The sequence below is a fragment of the Mustelus asterias genome, chromosome 27 (assembly GCF_964213995.1).
Source record: "Mustelus asterias chromosome 27, sMusAst1.hap1.1, whole genome shotgun sequence".
Classification (NCBI taxonomy): Eukaryota; Metazoa; Chordata; class Chondrichthyes; order Carcharhiniformes; family Triakidae; genus Mustelus; species Mustelus asterias.
Window position 1 is genome coordinate 30,208,614 of NC_135827.1, and position 14,256 is coordinate 30,222,869.

At 46.5% G+C, this 14,256-nt stretch overlaps 1 protein-coding gene across 3 annotated transcripts in view; it reads left to right on the plus strand.

Moving 5' to 3' along the window:
* alg9 (ALG9 alpha-1,2-mannosyltransferase) overlaps positions 1–14,256 on the plus strand; it is a 292,047-nt gene that overhangs the window by 99,163 nt on the left and 178,628 nt on the right. For 2 of the 3 annotated variants that reach the window (XM_078198978.1, XM_078198979.1), the window contains exons 12-13: positions 100–247; positions 6,638–6,767. In XM_078198978.1, coding sequence (XP_078055104.1) covers positions 100–247; positions 6,638–6,767 — 278 coding nt within the window. The remainder of the gene's footprint in view (positions 1–99; positions 248–6,637; positions 6,768–14,256) is intronic. The other variant, XM_078198981.1, reaches the window with a different exon arrangement.

The window sequence follows — 14,256 nt, forward strand, 5'->3', positions numbered from 1 at the left end:
CTTGTCTACATTTTTTTTTTGAAACATTCGCCTAAAAGGCCAGATAGATTGAGGTTGCAGCAGGCATGTCCATCACGCTGTCTCATTGTTGGCTCACAGGTTACCATGCCCCACTCGACCTATATCCAGAATTTCACAGGATTGCGACAGACCCGAGCATTCACATGGTGCCGGAGGGGAGACCCGTCAATGTTTGCGTTGGGAAAGAATGGTACCGCTTTCCCAGTAGCTTCCTCCTGCCTGACAAGTGAGTGATTTTACTTCCTGGTCCTCCGTTCTGTGATGGTTAGACATTGGGGGCCGGTGATAAAGCTGGAGAGGGGGAGGGCAGCTTTAGAGTCAGGAGATCTGCAATTATAGAATCAAAGAATCCTACAGCGCTGAAGGAGGCCATTCAGCCCATCGAGTCTCCACCGACCACAATCCCACCCAGGTCCTTTCCCCATAATCCCCATGCATTTACCCTAGCAGCTATTCCAGATGCTAAGGAGCCTGATTCAGAGGCATCATTCCACCAACAAGCCAAGTATTTTTGGAATGTGATGAGTGTCAGATTTTCCTACCTTCTGGGTGGAGATATTTCTAGATTTTTAGAAATCTTTAGATCACATGTTATCAACATTTTCAGCTAAAGCACTAAATAGTATGCTTGTCCATTCTTTAAAATATTTCTATTTTTGTCCACCGAACCCACACATCTTTGGACACTAAGGGGTAATTTAGCACGGCCAATCCACCTAACCTGCACATTTTTGGAGCGTGGGAGGAAACCGGAGCACCCGGAGAAAACCCACGCAGACACGGGGAGAACGTGCAATCTCCTCACAAATAGTGACCCGAGCCGGGAATCGATCCCGGGTCCCTGGCGCTGGAAGATTTCCGAAGGCCCAGCTAACTTTGACAGCTGGAGCCTGGTCGTCTATCTCTAATCTCCATTTCATGGCCACAGCCAGAGGCTGAATGGCTGCTGGGCAGGTCGAGAATCAGCACCGGGCTGCAGTTGGAGAGAGGAGGGTGTGGGGTTGGGGAGGTGGCGGGGGGAAGGGCTGGAATCTGGAAGGATGTAGGGGGAGCAATTGGAGGCCGGAAGGAAGGCAGGGAGCCTGGAGGAAAGATTGGGATTCTGATCAAGCGAGGAGAATGGGGAACCAGAGGGCAGGTCGGAGGCCTGAGTAAGATTGGAGATTGGGGTCGAGTGAGATCGGAAAGGTTGGTGGGGTTTGTGGGGCGAGGGGGATGGAGAAGCAGCTGTGCCCCTGTCGAGGGGGATGGGAAGGTTTTGTTGTCTGATCACAAGCAGGGTTTATGAAGAGTGAACTGAATCTAGCAGTGGGAAAGCATTTACCCTCCTGGGATGCAGCTGTCCTTGTCTCCCTTTAGCTGCTGGGTTCCCTGATGCCCTGAAAACTTAGCCAACCAGGGTTACATTTAAAATGGTGGCTAATATGTGACACTGGGAGCGATCTTACCGGCCGTTCACACCAGCAAGGTCGGAGAATGTGGCGTCCAGTTCTAAAGTTTAGCCTTAATTTATTATTGTTTGTGTTCAGTGGGTAACGCATCTGTCTAATGCAACCCTTTTTCAATCAGATCATGCAAATTTACTGAGCATCATTATATCCAAAGCGTCAAATAAAAGTTAATTTTGTCTGTTAAATAGTAAAAATATTTCATGTGTTACTATAGTCCTATTAATGAAATACCGTTGGAGCAGATCAGCTGTTCTTCATTAGAAGGGATGAGTTTATTTGGGACTGGAATAGATACATCTTTTTCTTTTCTGGAAACACAAAATGATAGAAATGATATGGAAGGAGACCATTCGGCCCATCGTGCACATGCTATCAGCAATCGAGCGATACAACCCAATTCCAGCTCATGTTTAAGGCTCTTCACCAACAATCCAAGTATTTTTGGAATGTGGTGAGTTTCAGATTCTCCCACCTTCTGGATGGAGATATTTCTTTAGAAATCACGTGTTATCAACATTTTCAGCTAAAGCACTAAATACTATGTTTGTCCATTCTTTAAAATATTTGTATTTTTGACACTCCCCACAACACACACTCGCACGCATGCAGGCACTCGCACGCATGTAGGCACTCGCACGCATGCAGGCACTCGCACGCATGCAGGCACTCGCACGCATGCGGATACTCGCACGCATGCAGGCACTCGCACGCATGCAGGCACTCGCACGCATGCGGACACTCGCACGCATGCAGGCACTCGCACGCATGCAGGCACTCGCACGCATGCGGACACTCGCACGCATGCGGACACTCGCACGCATGCGGACACTCGCACGCATGCAGGCACTCGCACGCATGCAGGCACTCGCACGCATGCGGACACTCGCACGCATGCAGGCACTCGCACGCATGCGGACACTCGCACGCATGCGGGCACTCGCTGCATGCAGGCACTCGCACGCATGCAGGCACTCGCACGCATGCAGACACTCGCACACATGCAGGCACTCGCACACATGCAGGCACTCGCATGCATGCAGGCACTCGCACGCATGCAGACACTCGCACACATGCAGGCACTCGCACGCATGCAGGCACTCGCACGCATGCAGGCACTCGCACGCATGCAGACACTTGCACGCATGCAGGTACTCGCACACTCACACACATGTAGGCACACACACACACACACACACACACATGTAGGCACACAGACACTCGCATGCATGCAGAAGCGCACACATGTAGGCACACAGACGCATTCACACGTAGATACACAGACACTCATGCACATGCAGGCACACAGAAGCGGAGGCATGCAGATGCACAGACACTCAAATGTAGACATTCGCACACATGCAGACAGACATGTGCAAGCACACATGCAGACATGTGCTTGCGCATGTATGCACACATTTTTACTGTCTCTCACACACATGCTCACACACGCGCACATGCCTCATTTCAACTCTCTGCCATATCCTCTAATAGCAATTTATTTATAATTTTCTGTCCCTGAGAGAAGGCTGTCTCGAGCTGCTGCGTTTATATTCCAGCCGAAGAATCAGCATCGAATGAGCACACCTCCTATAATCCCCTCTCTCGGGTCTCACAGCATCCTATCTGTGGGAGTACATTCACCATAGACACGGCTGTGGTTAAAGAATGCAGCTCGCTGCCACCTTGTTAAGAGTAATTGGGAGTGGACAATAGATGCCGACTTCACTGACGACAAAGAAAGAATTTAAAAATCATTGGGTTGAGCAGATTGCGGACTGTATGATGTAACTGAAATCGGGGAATGCTGCTCAGGTTTTGTGTCAGCGCTGCTTTGTAACTCTCAGTTTTCCCCTGTGCAATTCCTCTTCAGTTTTAGAAGTGGTGATGTGTTGCAGTTTCTTCAGGAATTCCGAGTTGCTACGGCAACCTGCACGTTGCAGTCTGGAATTAGGGCTGGTGCCGGTAGAGGCCCCAACATTGACGCGGCTGACCAGGAATCTCTCCCGCTGTCACCACCTGACGGTGGTGGCACAGTGGTTAGCACTGCTGCCTCACAGCGCCAAGGACCCGGGTTCGATTCCCAGCTTGGGTTACTGTCTGTGCGGAGTCTGCACATTCTCCCCGTGTCTGCATGGGTTTCCTCCAGTTTTCTCCCACAGTCCGAAAGACGTGCTAGTTAGGTGCACTGGCCATGCTAAATTCTCCCTCAGTGTTCTCGAACAGGCGCCGGAGTGTGGCGACTAGGGGATTTTCACAGTAACTTCATTACAGTGTTAATGTAAGCCTACTTGCGACACTAATAAATAAACAACTAAACTAAACCTGCCATTAGAGTGTGTTGGAAGACTCTCGACCTCACTGTTAACCACCCAGCCGATCTTTGTGTCATTGGCAAACTTACTGATCCTACTCCTCACATAGTCATCTATGTCATTTATATAAATGACGAACAACAGGGGGGCCCAGCACGGATCCCTTGTGTGTTTTGATACATTTTTTAAAAGGAGGAGGGAGGAGCAAAGGCTTATGAACGGAACTCTAGAGAGATGTAGCTGGAGGCTCCGATATTAACAGGAGGGTGAAGAGAAGGGGATGTGCACACAGCATAAGACAGAAAAGTATGGGAGAGGCTGGAGGAGGGTGCAAACATGACAAAGAACAAAGAAAATTAGCACAGGAACAGGCTCTTCGGCCCATCAAGCCTGCACCGACCATGCTGCCCATCTGAGCTAAAACCCCCTATCCTTCCGGGGACCATATCGCTCTATTCCCATCCTATTCACGTATTTGTCCGGATGCCCCTTAAAAGTCACCGTCGTATCTGCTTCCACTACCTCCCCCGGCAACAAGTTCCAGGCAGCCACCATCTTCTGTGTGAAAAAAAACTTGCCTTGTACATCTCCTTTAAACATGGGGTGAGGTCACGCAACAATTTGAAGCTAAGAATTTAGAGTATGAAGTTAATACTTCATAGAATCATCGGATCCCTATGTGCAGAATGAGACCATTCAGCCCATTGAGACTGCACCAACTCTCTGACAGAACATCGTATCCAGGCCCTAACCCTGTTACCCCACGTCCTACTTTATGACTCTGTACATTTTATCAAAAATGAAGTGAAGACGATTTAAAATGAAAGACTGTCCCTCCAGCATCCATAAGAGACTTAACTCTGCTGACTAATGGATGTGACTCATGGTGATTACATATCTCGAAAGTGGAACACAGCGAATTTATTCCCATCTGTTGGCCTTGATTGTCCTTCAACCAAGGACTTTGACATTTTAAAATAAGGCTTTAGAAAAAATAAGACACGCACAACAGCAAAGGGAGCATGCACTGTAAGTTTGAATGTGTTGTGTCTGCAGTTTGTTACATTTCACAAGATTTATTTCAGTAATCTGTCAGGATAAGATTGAAGGCTGCTTTAAATTTTCCATTAACGTTGACTTTTCCCTTTTAGTTGAAGTTCTTCCTTGTGTTCCCACTCCCACTTGAGGCACGATGTCCAGTAATAGCCCAGGTTCTGAGCGAAGGAAGGAGATAGATTTAAATGGACAGGGGGCCCACTCACCATGTGACGCATTCAACCAAAGCCCTTCCCTTCCCTCACAGGCGAATGTAAACAAATCCTGCGGCACTGTTCAAAGAAGAACAGAGAGTTCCCTTGTTGTCTTGCCCAGCCTATATCCATGAAGCAACACCTGCAAGACAGGCTAACTGTTCAGAAAAAAGGGCCAAAGTTAACATGTCAGCATCATGGAATCCCTACAGTGCAGAAGGAGGCCATTTGGCCCATCGAGTCTGCACTGAACACAAACCCACCCAGGCCCTACCCCAAAACCCCACGCATTTACCCTGCTAATTCCCCTGACACTGCGGGCTAAATTTAGCATGGCCAATCAACCTAACCAGCACATCTTTGGAGTGTGGGAGGAAACCGGAGCACCCGGTGGAAACCCACGCAGACACGGGGAGAACGTGCAGACTCTGCACAGACAGTCACCCAAGGCGGGAATTGAACCCGGGTCCCTGGTGCTGTGAGGCAGCAGTGCTAACCACTGTGCCACCGTGAGCTAGCTAGCTGCTCCATCTTCTCCAGAGATGCTGCCCAACTTGCTGAATGCTACGAGCAACTTTTTATTTTGATGTGACAACGGATCCTTCCTGTGCCATCCTGTTTGCTTCCCACACGGAGCTAACTTGAGCAAACTGCAAAGCACGAAAGGACGTGTGAACTCTGCAAGACCAATATCTCCCAGCCCAGAGCTCACAGAGCAACTGAGCTATTCTACTTCCAGGTGGCAACTATGTACAGTAGAAGCAATGACATCCAATAAAGTACATGCAGAGAGTGGTACATTTGTGATTGATGCCATTGTCATCATGAACAAAGCTGAGGACTTCTGCTTTGCTTTCTGGTTAGTGTGAATTCCACAGCTACCCATTCTCTTATTGAATTGTACTTCTGAACACAGGAACCTTGTGTATTTCAACATCTCCAAAACACACACTATCCACATCGTAGATTCACTTATTTGGCTTCCTCCTTTGGATTTGGTGACCTCGCTGTGTCACATACCTTAAAGTTGTAATGTCTACTTATCAGTGTCACAAATAGGCTTACATTAACACTGCAATGAAGTTTCTGTGAAAATCCCCCAGTCACCACGCTCCGGCGCCTGTTCGGGGTACACTGAGGGAGAATTTAGCACGGCCAATGCACCCTAACCAGCACGCCTTTCGGACTATGGAAGAAACCGGAGCACCCGGAGGAAACCCACGCAGGTACGGGGAGAACGTGCAGACTCTGCACAGACAGTGACCCAGGCTGGGAATCAAACTCTGGACCCTGGCACTGTGAGGCAGCAGTGCTGACCACTGAGCCACCCCACTACAGAAGAACTCAGGTCTCAACTTCTAAGACCGCCTATAAGAGCCCCCCCCCACTCCCTGTTCAGGTTGAGAATGGTCCAGTACTTCCATCTGTCTCAGTTGCTGAGGGGCCCAGCCTGCACGCTCAATAACCTCACATTGACCCGAATGAGTAATGATCACTACAGCTGCGAACCCACTCCAGTATAAAAGAAAGACTGAAGATTGAAAGTTTTTATCATTTAATCCAGATCTGAGTGAAGAACCGGTTTTATTTTTTGTTTTATCAGCTGGCAGCTCCAGTTCATTGCGTCAGAATTTCGAGGTCAGCTCCCAAAGCCCTTTGCCAAAGGACCGAAAGCCACTCAAATCCATCCTACAGATATGAATGATGAAAACCGTGAAGAAACATCCAGATATGTAAGTGAAGGACTTTATTTTTGTTGTTGTGAATTTTATGCTTATGATGCTGAGCGATGTTAGCATGGGGAAATAGAATGTTTCAGCCTCAGATGTCCAGTGTTGGCATCAAATATCACTGGGCAGACAGAGCTTGGGTTAAACATAATGTTCACTGTATTGTACTGTACCCCCAACAATGCACCTCAAACCCAACCTCAGAGGAGCTCTCCTCTTATACATTTATCCAGTAAGTTAAAGACTTTATCCATTCGCCCACTGCTGAAATTCATTGTATTTGCAATGAATACACTAAAGAAAGAAGTAATTCTCCAGTAGGTACAGACACATACTGAAAGCATGACAGGGCAGGACGATGGCACAATGGTTAGCACTGCTGCCCCACAGCGCCAGGGACACAGGTTCAATTCCAGCATTGGGTGACTGTCTGTGTGGAGTTTGCACATTCTCTCTGTGTGTGTTTCCTCCAGTTTCCTGCCACAGTCCAAAGATGTGCAGATTAGGTGGATTGGCCATGCTAAATTGCTCCTTGGTATCCCAAAATGGATAGGTTAGGGGGATTAGTGGGGTAAATATGTGGGGTTACAGGGATAGGGCCTGGGTAAGATGCACTGTCGGAGAGTTGGTGCAGACTCAATGGGCTGAATGGCCTCCTTCCGTACATAGGGATTCTATGAAATATCAAATTCATACTCTAAATTCTTATCTTCAAATTGTTGCATGACCCCATGATTTTTTTGCACCCTTCCCCAGCCTCTCCCATACTTTTCTGTCTTATTCTGTGTGCACATCCCCTTCTCTCCACCCTCCTATTAATATCGGAGCCTCCAGCCACATCTCTCTGGAGTTCCTTTGCTCCTCTCTCCCACTTTAGAAAACTTACTCAAAACCCACCTCTTTGAATAATTCTTTGGTTACTGAAGCCTAATCATTCCCTCCATCGCTCCTCACCTGTGAAGTGTGTTGGAACTTCTTGAGGATAGTGAGGATTTTGAGAGGAATGCATGGCTGTTGTAACTTTAAATTCACAAATAGAACACAACTACTAACTCTCAGTCTTCAGAAGAAGTTTTCAAATCATATAATTGGGTCTGGAAAGCTGTGTGAAACCCAGTAAAGTGCTTTGGTGAGACAACGTGTTCACAAGAGAGCACTTTTGGTTTAGGATTGAGCTAATAATTTGTGAACGTTTTATACATTCCTCCCCCCCCCCCTCTCCCCCCCTCCCAGTGCACTCTCAGTGGCAATATATAAAGTTAAAGTTTATTTATTCGTCACAAGTAAGACTTACATTAACACTGCAATGAAATTACTGTGAAATTCCACCTAGTCGCCACACTCTGGTGCCTGTTCGGGTCAATGCACCCTAACCAGCACGCCTTTCAGAATGTGGGAGGAAACATCCGCAGACACGGGGAGAACGTGCAAACTCCACACAGTGACCCAAGCCAGGAATCGAACCCTGGTACCTGGCACTATGAGGCAGCAGTGCTAGCCACCGTGCCTCTTCTCAGGTAGAACACCGGAAGGGTGTGTAAATATATATTTATATATATATAGTCATATTGTATGATTTTCTTTGATAAATGGCATGTTATAGAATGGTTAGAACACAGAAGGAGGCCATTCGGCCCATCATGTCTGTTTGGCCCTCTGAAGGAGTAATTTACCTCATGCCATTTCCCTGTCTTTTCCCCCAGAGCCTTTTTCCCTTCCAGTAATGAATGAATTCCCTCTTGAATTAGAGTACTAGATTGGATTGAGGATTGGCTGACTGACAGAAAGCAGAGGGTCGGGGATAAATATGTCCTTCTCTGGCTGGTGAACTGTAACTAGCGGGATGCCGCAGGGGTCAGTCCTCGAACCTCAACTGTTTACAATTTATATAAATGATCTGCAAGCAGGGACAGAGTGTGACATAGCAAAATTTATGGATGATTATGGAAAGCAGGCAGTGAAGAGGAGATAAAGAATTTACAGACGGATATAGATAGGCTAGGAGACTGAGCCAAATCTTGGTAGATGGAGTTTAATGTGGATAAGTGTGAGGTTGTCCATTTTGACAGAAAAAGTAGAAGGGCAAATTATTATCTAAATGGAAAGCAGATTCAAAATGCGTCTGGGCAGAGGGATCTGGGTGTCTGTGTTCATGAATCACAGAAAGTGATATGCAGGTGCAGCACGTAATAAAAAAAGGCAAATGGGATGTTGGCATTTATTGCAAATGGACTGGAGTATAAAAGTAGAGAAGTGTTGTTGCAATTGTACAGGGTGTTGGTGAGACCACATCTGGAGTATTGTGTCCAGTGTTGGTCTCCTTATTTGAGGAAGAATGTGGTGGCATTGGAGGCAGTTCAGAGGAGGTTCACCAGATTGATTCCGGGGATGAAAGGGGTTGACGTATGAAGAGAGATTAACCAGTTTGAACCTTATACTCGCTGGAGTTTAGAAGAATGAGAGGGGATCTGATCGAGGTATATAAAATACTAAAAGGGATTGATAAAGTAAATGTAGACCATATGTTTCCCCTTGTGGGGCAATAAGAACTAGGAGCAGGAGTCGCCATTTGGCCCCTCGAGCCTGCTCCGCCATTCAATAGGATCATGGCTGATCTTTCCGTGGACTCAGCTCCACTTACCCGCCCGCTCACCATAACCCTTAATTCTTTTACAGTTCAAAAATGTATCTATCCTTGCCTTAAAAACATTCAATGAGGTAGCCTCAACAGCTTCACTGGGCAGGGAATTCCACACATTCACAACCCTTTGTGTGAAGAAGTTCCTCCTCAACTCCGTCCTAAATCTGCTCCCCCTTATTTTGAGGCCATGCCCCCTAGTTCTAGTTTCACCTGCCAGTGGAAACAACTTCCCTGCTTCTATCTTATCTATTCCCTTCATAATCTTATATGTTTCTATAAGATCTCCCCTCATTCTTCTGAATTCCAATGAGTATGGCCCCAGTCGACTCAGTCTCTCCTCATAAGCCAACCCTCTCAACTCCGGAATCAACCTAGTGAATCTCCTCTGCACCCCCTCCAGTTCCAGTATATCCTTTCTCGAACAAGAGGTCACAGGTATAGGTTGAGAGGCGGTAGATTTAAAACTGTGATGAGGAGGAACTACTTCTCGCAGAGGGGGGTGAATTTGTGGAACCTGTTGTCCCATAGCGCGGTGGAGTCTGAATCATTGAATGGTTTCAAGAAGGAGATAGATATATTTCTGATAAATAACAGGTTAAAGGGATATGGGAAAAGGGTGGGGAGGTGGATTTGAGACCAGAAGGAGATCAGCCATGACCTGAGCAGGCTAGAAGGGCTGAATTGCCTACGTCTGCTCCCAATTCCTATGTTCCTATGAATTACTTGATTGAGTCTGCCTGCACCACAGTCTCAGACTGCGCATTCCTGCTCCTAATCGCTCACTATGCGAAAAAGATATTCCTGGTGTTGCCATTGCATCGTTTGCCAATTCCCTTCAATCTGTGCCGTCTGGTTCTCGGTCCTTCCACCAAGGGGAACAGTTTCCCCCTTTCCTAATCTCTCCAGACTCCTCATTATTTTAAATACTTCCATCAAATCTCCTCTCAATCTTCTCCAGGTAGAACAATCCCAACTTCTCTAATCTTTCTACGCAGCTGAAGTTCCTCATCCCTGGAAGTCATTCTTGTGAATTTTTTCTGCTCTAATGCCTTCACACCATTTCTGTCATCAAATAAGGGTGTTTCTTATGAATATACAGTGTATTCTGGCAATGCTTCAACCAATGACGCATCCGTTAACAGCCATTTAACCTCACTGAACTCAAAATCAAAACATTTTAAATCTTAAACAAACTTTATAAATTGATTTCCTGCTATCAGCCACCAATTTCCTTGCACAAATGGGATGTGCTAGTTTAATTATGTTTTAAACGTTCAGAAAATATGCTCAGACACATTACAGCACCCACCACAGAGTTACTCTTCCCCAGAAAATAGCTTCCAGGCAAATGAGAATTCACGGTTTCTTTTGCTGTGTGGAAGATATTTTCAGTGAATTCTGATGATCCTGATGAAAGTTGTCTTTCTGTTTTGCTTTACTCTTGGGGCGACACGGTGGCACGGTGGTTAGCACTGCTGCCTCACAGCGCCAGGGACCCGGGTTCAATTCCCGGCTTGGGTCACTGTCTGTGTGGAGTTTGCACATTATCCTCGTGTCTGCGTGGGTTTCCTCCGGGTGCTCCGGTTTCCGCCCACACTCCAAAGATTAGTGTGGGTTAGGTTGATAGGTCATGCTAAATTGCCCCTTAGTGTCAGGGGGTTAGTAGGGTTAATAAGTAAGGTCATGCGGATGGGGCCTGGGATAGGATTGTGGTCAGTGCAGTCTCGATGGGCTGAATGGCCTCCTTCTGCACTGTCGGGGTTCTATAATCTGTAACGTCAGGCAGCGCAGGATAGAACTGGAACCTAACTATTACACAACAGACAAGTTTTTATTCCCATATTTAACTCCCAAATCCCAACCGCCACACTTTCAAACCGGAATGTTCCAGCCGGGGAGCCATTTAAATCTCCGTTCACGCCAGCGATTGTCGCGTCCCTTGCATCCAGAGAACCATAGAACCTCTACAGTGCAGAAAGAGGTCACCCGGCCCATTGGGTTTGCACTGACTCTCCGAAAGAACATCCTGCCCAGGCCCTCCATTCCGCCCTATCCCTGTAACCCTGCACATTTAGCCTGGCCAATCCACTTAACCTGCACATCCTTGGACATTAAGGAGCAATTTAGCATGGCCAGTCCACCTAACCTGCACATCTTTAGACTGTGGGAGGAAATCGGAGCACCCAGAGGAAATTCACGCAGACACGGGGAGAATGTGCAAACTCCACACAGTCACCCAAAGGCTGGAATCGAACTTGGGTCCCTGGTGCTGTGAGGCAGCAGCTAACTGCTCTGCCACTTGGAGGAATCCAAGTCACGTGCTGTTCCCAGCTGTTTTTTGCTAAATCGAAAGTACTCTGTCCAAAGTCCACTTTTGGTTTCAACTTTATTTCTTAAGATTTAGGAACTTTCCCGTGTCTTAGCGGTTAACGAGGCAGACAAACGCATGCTTATGTCTGTTTCCATGGTGAGAGTTTTCTGGAGCAGGTTGTCAAGAGGTTAGAGTTTGAGGGGTGCCACTCTGCATCGAACCTGGTGCACCGGGAGACTCTGACACTCTTATCACCTGCCAAGAATGCATTGGAAGGGATTTAGATAATGAACCAGTTTTGCCATGTTGTGAACGCACCTTCCATGGCCATGGGGTGCTGGAGTGGGTCTTGAACCCAGTGTTTTTGGCTCAGAGGTAGAGACGCTGCCCACTGCACCATAAGACTTATACTTCACGCTACATTTAAAAATATGTGAACCTGCCTTGCAATGGCTCTCGATTTTGGTGATTAGAAAGTTCTGTTAGATTATCATAGAAGTCAACCTGTTATTCTGTTCATTCATTCGTGGGACATGGGCGTCACTGGTTGGCCAGTATTTATTGCCCATCCCTAGTTTCCCTTGTTCAGAGGGCAGTTGAGAGTCAACCACATTGCTGTGGCTCTGGAGTCACATATAGGCCAGACAGGTAAGGAAGGCAGATTTCCTTCCCTAAACAACATTAGTGAATCAGATGGGCTTTTCCGACGATTGACAACCTTTTCATGGTCATCAGTAGATTCTTAATTCCAGATAGTTTATTTAATTGAATTCAAATCCCACCATCTGCTGTGGCGGGATTCGAACCCGGGTCCCCAGAACATTAGCTGAGTTTTCTGGATTAATAGTCTAGCAATAATACCACTAGACCATCACCTACCCTGCAAACTGTGAACATCATGTGGTTCGCATGTTCAAACCATGACCTTGCAGCTTCATTTTGCTCAACTTTGACCATATGCGAGATTTTCCGGCCTTGCTTACCCCACCATAAAATCCTGCCCGAGGTCAATGGACCTTTCCATGGTCCACCCCTCACCTGCTCCGATTCCCGTGTTGGGCGGGATGGTAGAATTCCAGCCAATGTCTTTGATTCCAGTGGTGTTCCACTTTGAGGCAATAGTCAGTGATTCCACTCATAACCTTCTGACTGAATCACATTTTTAGTTCCCGATATAGCACCAAAAGCTTCAACAGCTCAACGGGCCCTATATCCAAAAGTGAGTCAGTCAGACTCCCATCTCACCAAGTGTTTGTTCGTCGTTTTGAATGTCTTGGTAATTAAAATCTATTGACATCATCTGGCGTCACATTGAAGCCAGAGCAGCTACTGATAAGCCTCAGCTCTGTGACTGAGGCGATCTCACTCTTAAAGATGTCATAGCGTAAGACACCAAGCATAAAGCATCGTGCATATTTACCAAGGTCTCATTATTACCTCAGCTGCCACATTATTCTGTGACAGACACCGAGATGTGTCGCCATGACAACTCGTCGGAAAGAAGATTCATTCTAAATACTGATAGTAAGCCGATTTACATATTTAAAAAAAAATCTCTTGAGCCATTGGCGGAACAATTTTTTATTTCAGCGATTTAATGTGAAATATTAACATCTTGGGTAACACAGATAGAGATTCCAGGTGGAAAGATGATGCTGTGGAGGAGAAGAATTAATTTTAATTTTAGTTTTTCCCCCTCACCAATTTTTTTAATCACTATTACTCATCATCAAATTTGCATAGCAATACCACACAAAACAAGTTGTCCATGTGTTCAGGTGTTTTTATTTTTCAAAAGCTGTTTTTTAAAAATATATATTATTCGTGGGACATGTCGCTGGCTGGCCAGCATTTATTGCCCATCCCTAATTGCTCTTGGAGGACAGTTGAGAGTCAACCACATTGTGTGGCTCTAGAGTCATATGTAGGCCAGACCAGGTAAGGATGGCAGATTTCCTTCCCTAAAGGACATTAGTGAACCAGATGGATTTTTCCAACAATTGACGATGGTTTCATGGTCATCAGTAGATTCTTAATTCCAGATTTTTTTTAAATCAAATTCAAATTCCACCATCTGCTGTGGTGGGATTCGAACCCTGGTCCCCAGAACATTAGCTGAGTTTCTGGATTAATAGTCTAGCGATAATACCACTAGGCCATCACCTCCCTGTTTGATCAAACGTATCTATCGTTATGTAGTGGCAAACATTCCAGCCTTGGGTGACTGTGTCGAGTTTGTACGTTCTCCCCATGTCTGCGTGGGTTTCCTCCCACAGTCCAAAGATGTCTAGGTGAGATGGATTACCCATGGTAAATGTGTGGGGTTACGGGAATAGGGCGGTGGAGAGGGCCTGTGTGAGATGCTCTGTCAGAGAGTCGGTGCAGACTCGATGGGCTGAATGGCCTCTTTTGAACTGTAGGGATTCTATGAGTATGGCGAGCTTAACTGAATGGGAATAGTTTCTGAGCTACTGCACAAGTATAGTTGGTATTAAAAATGAAACACAAATGTCAGCATAATTTAGATGGTTACCCACTGG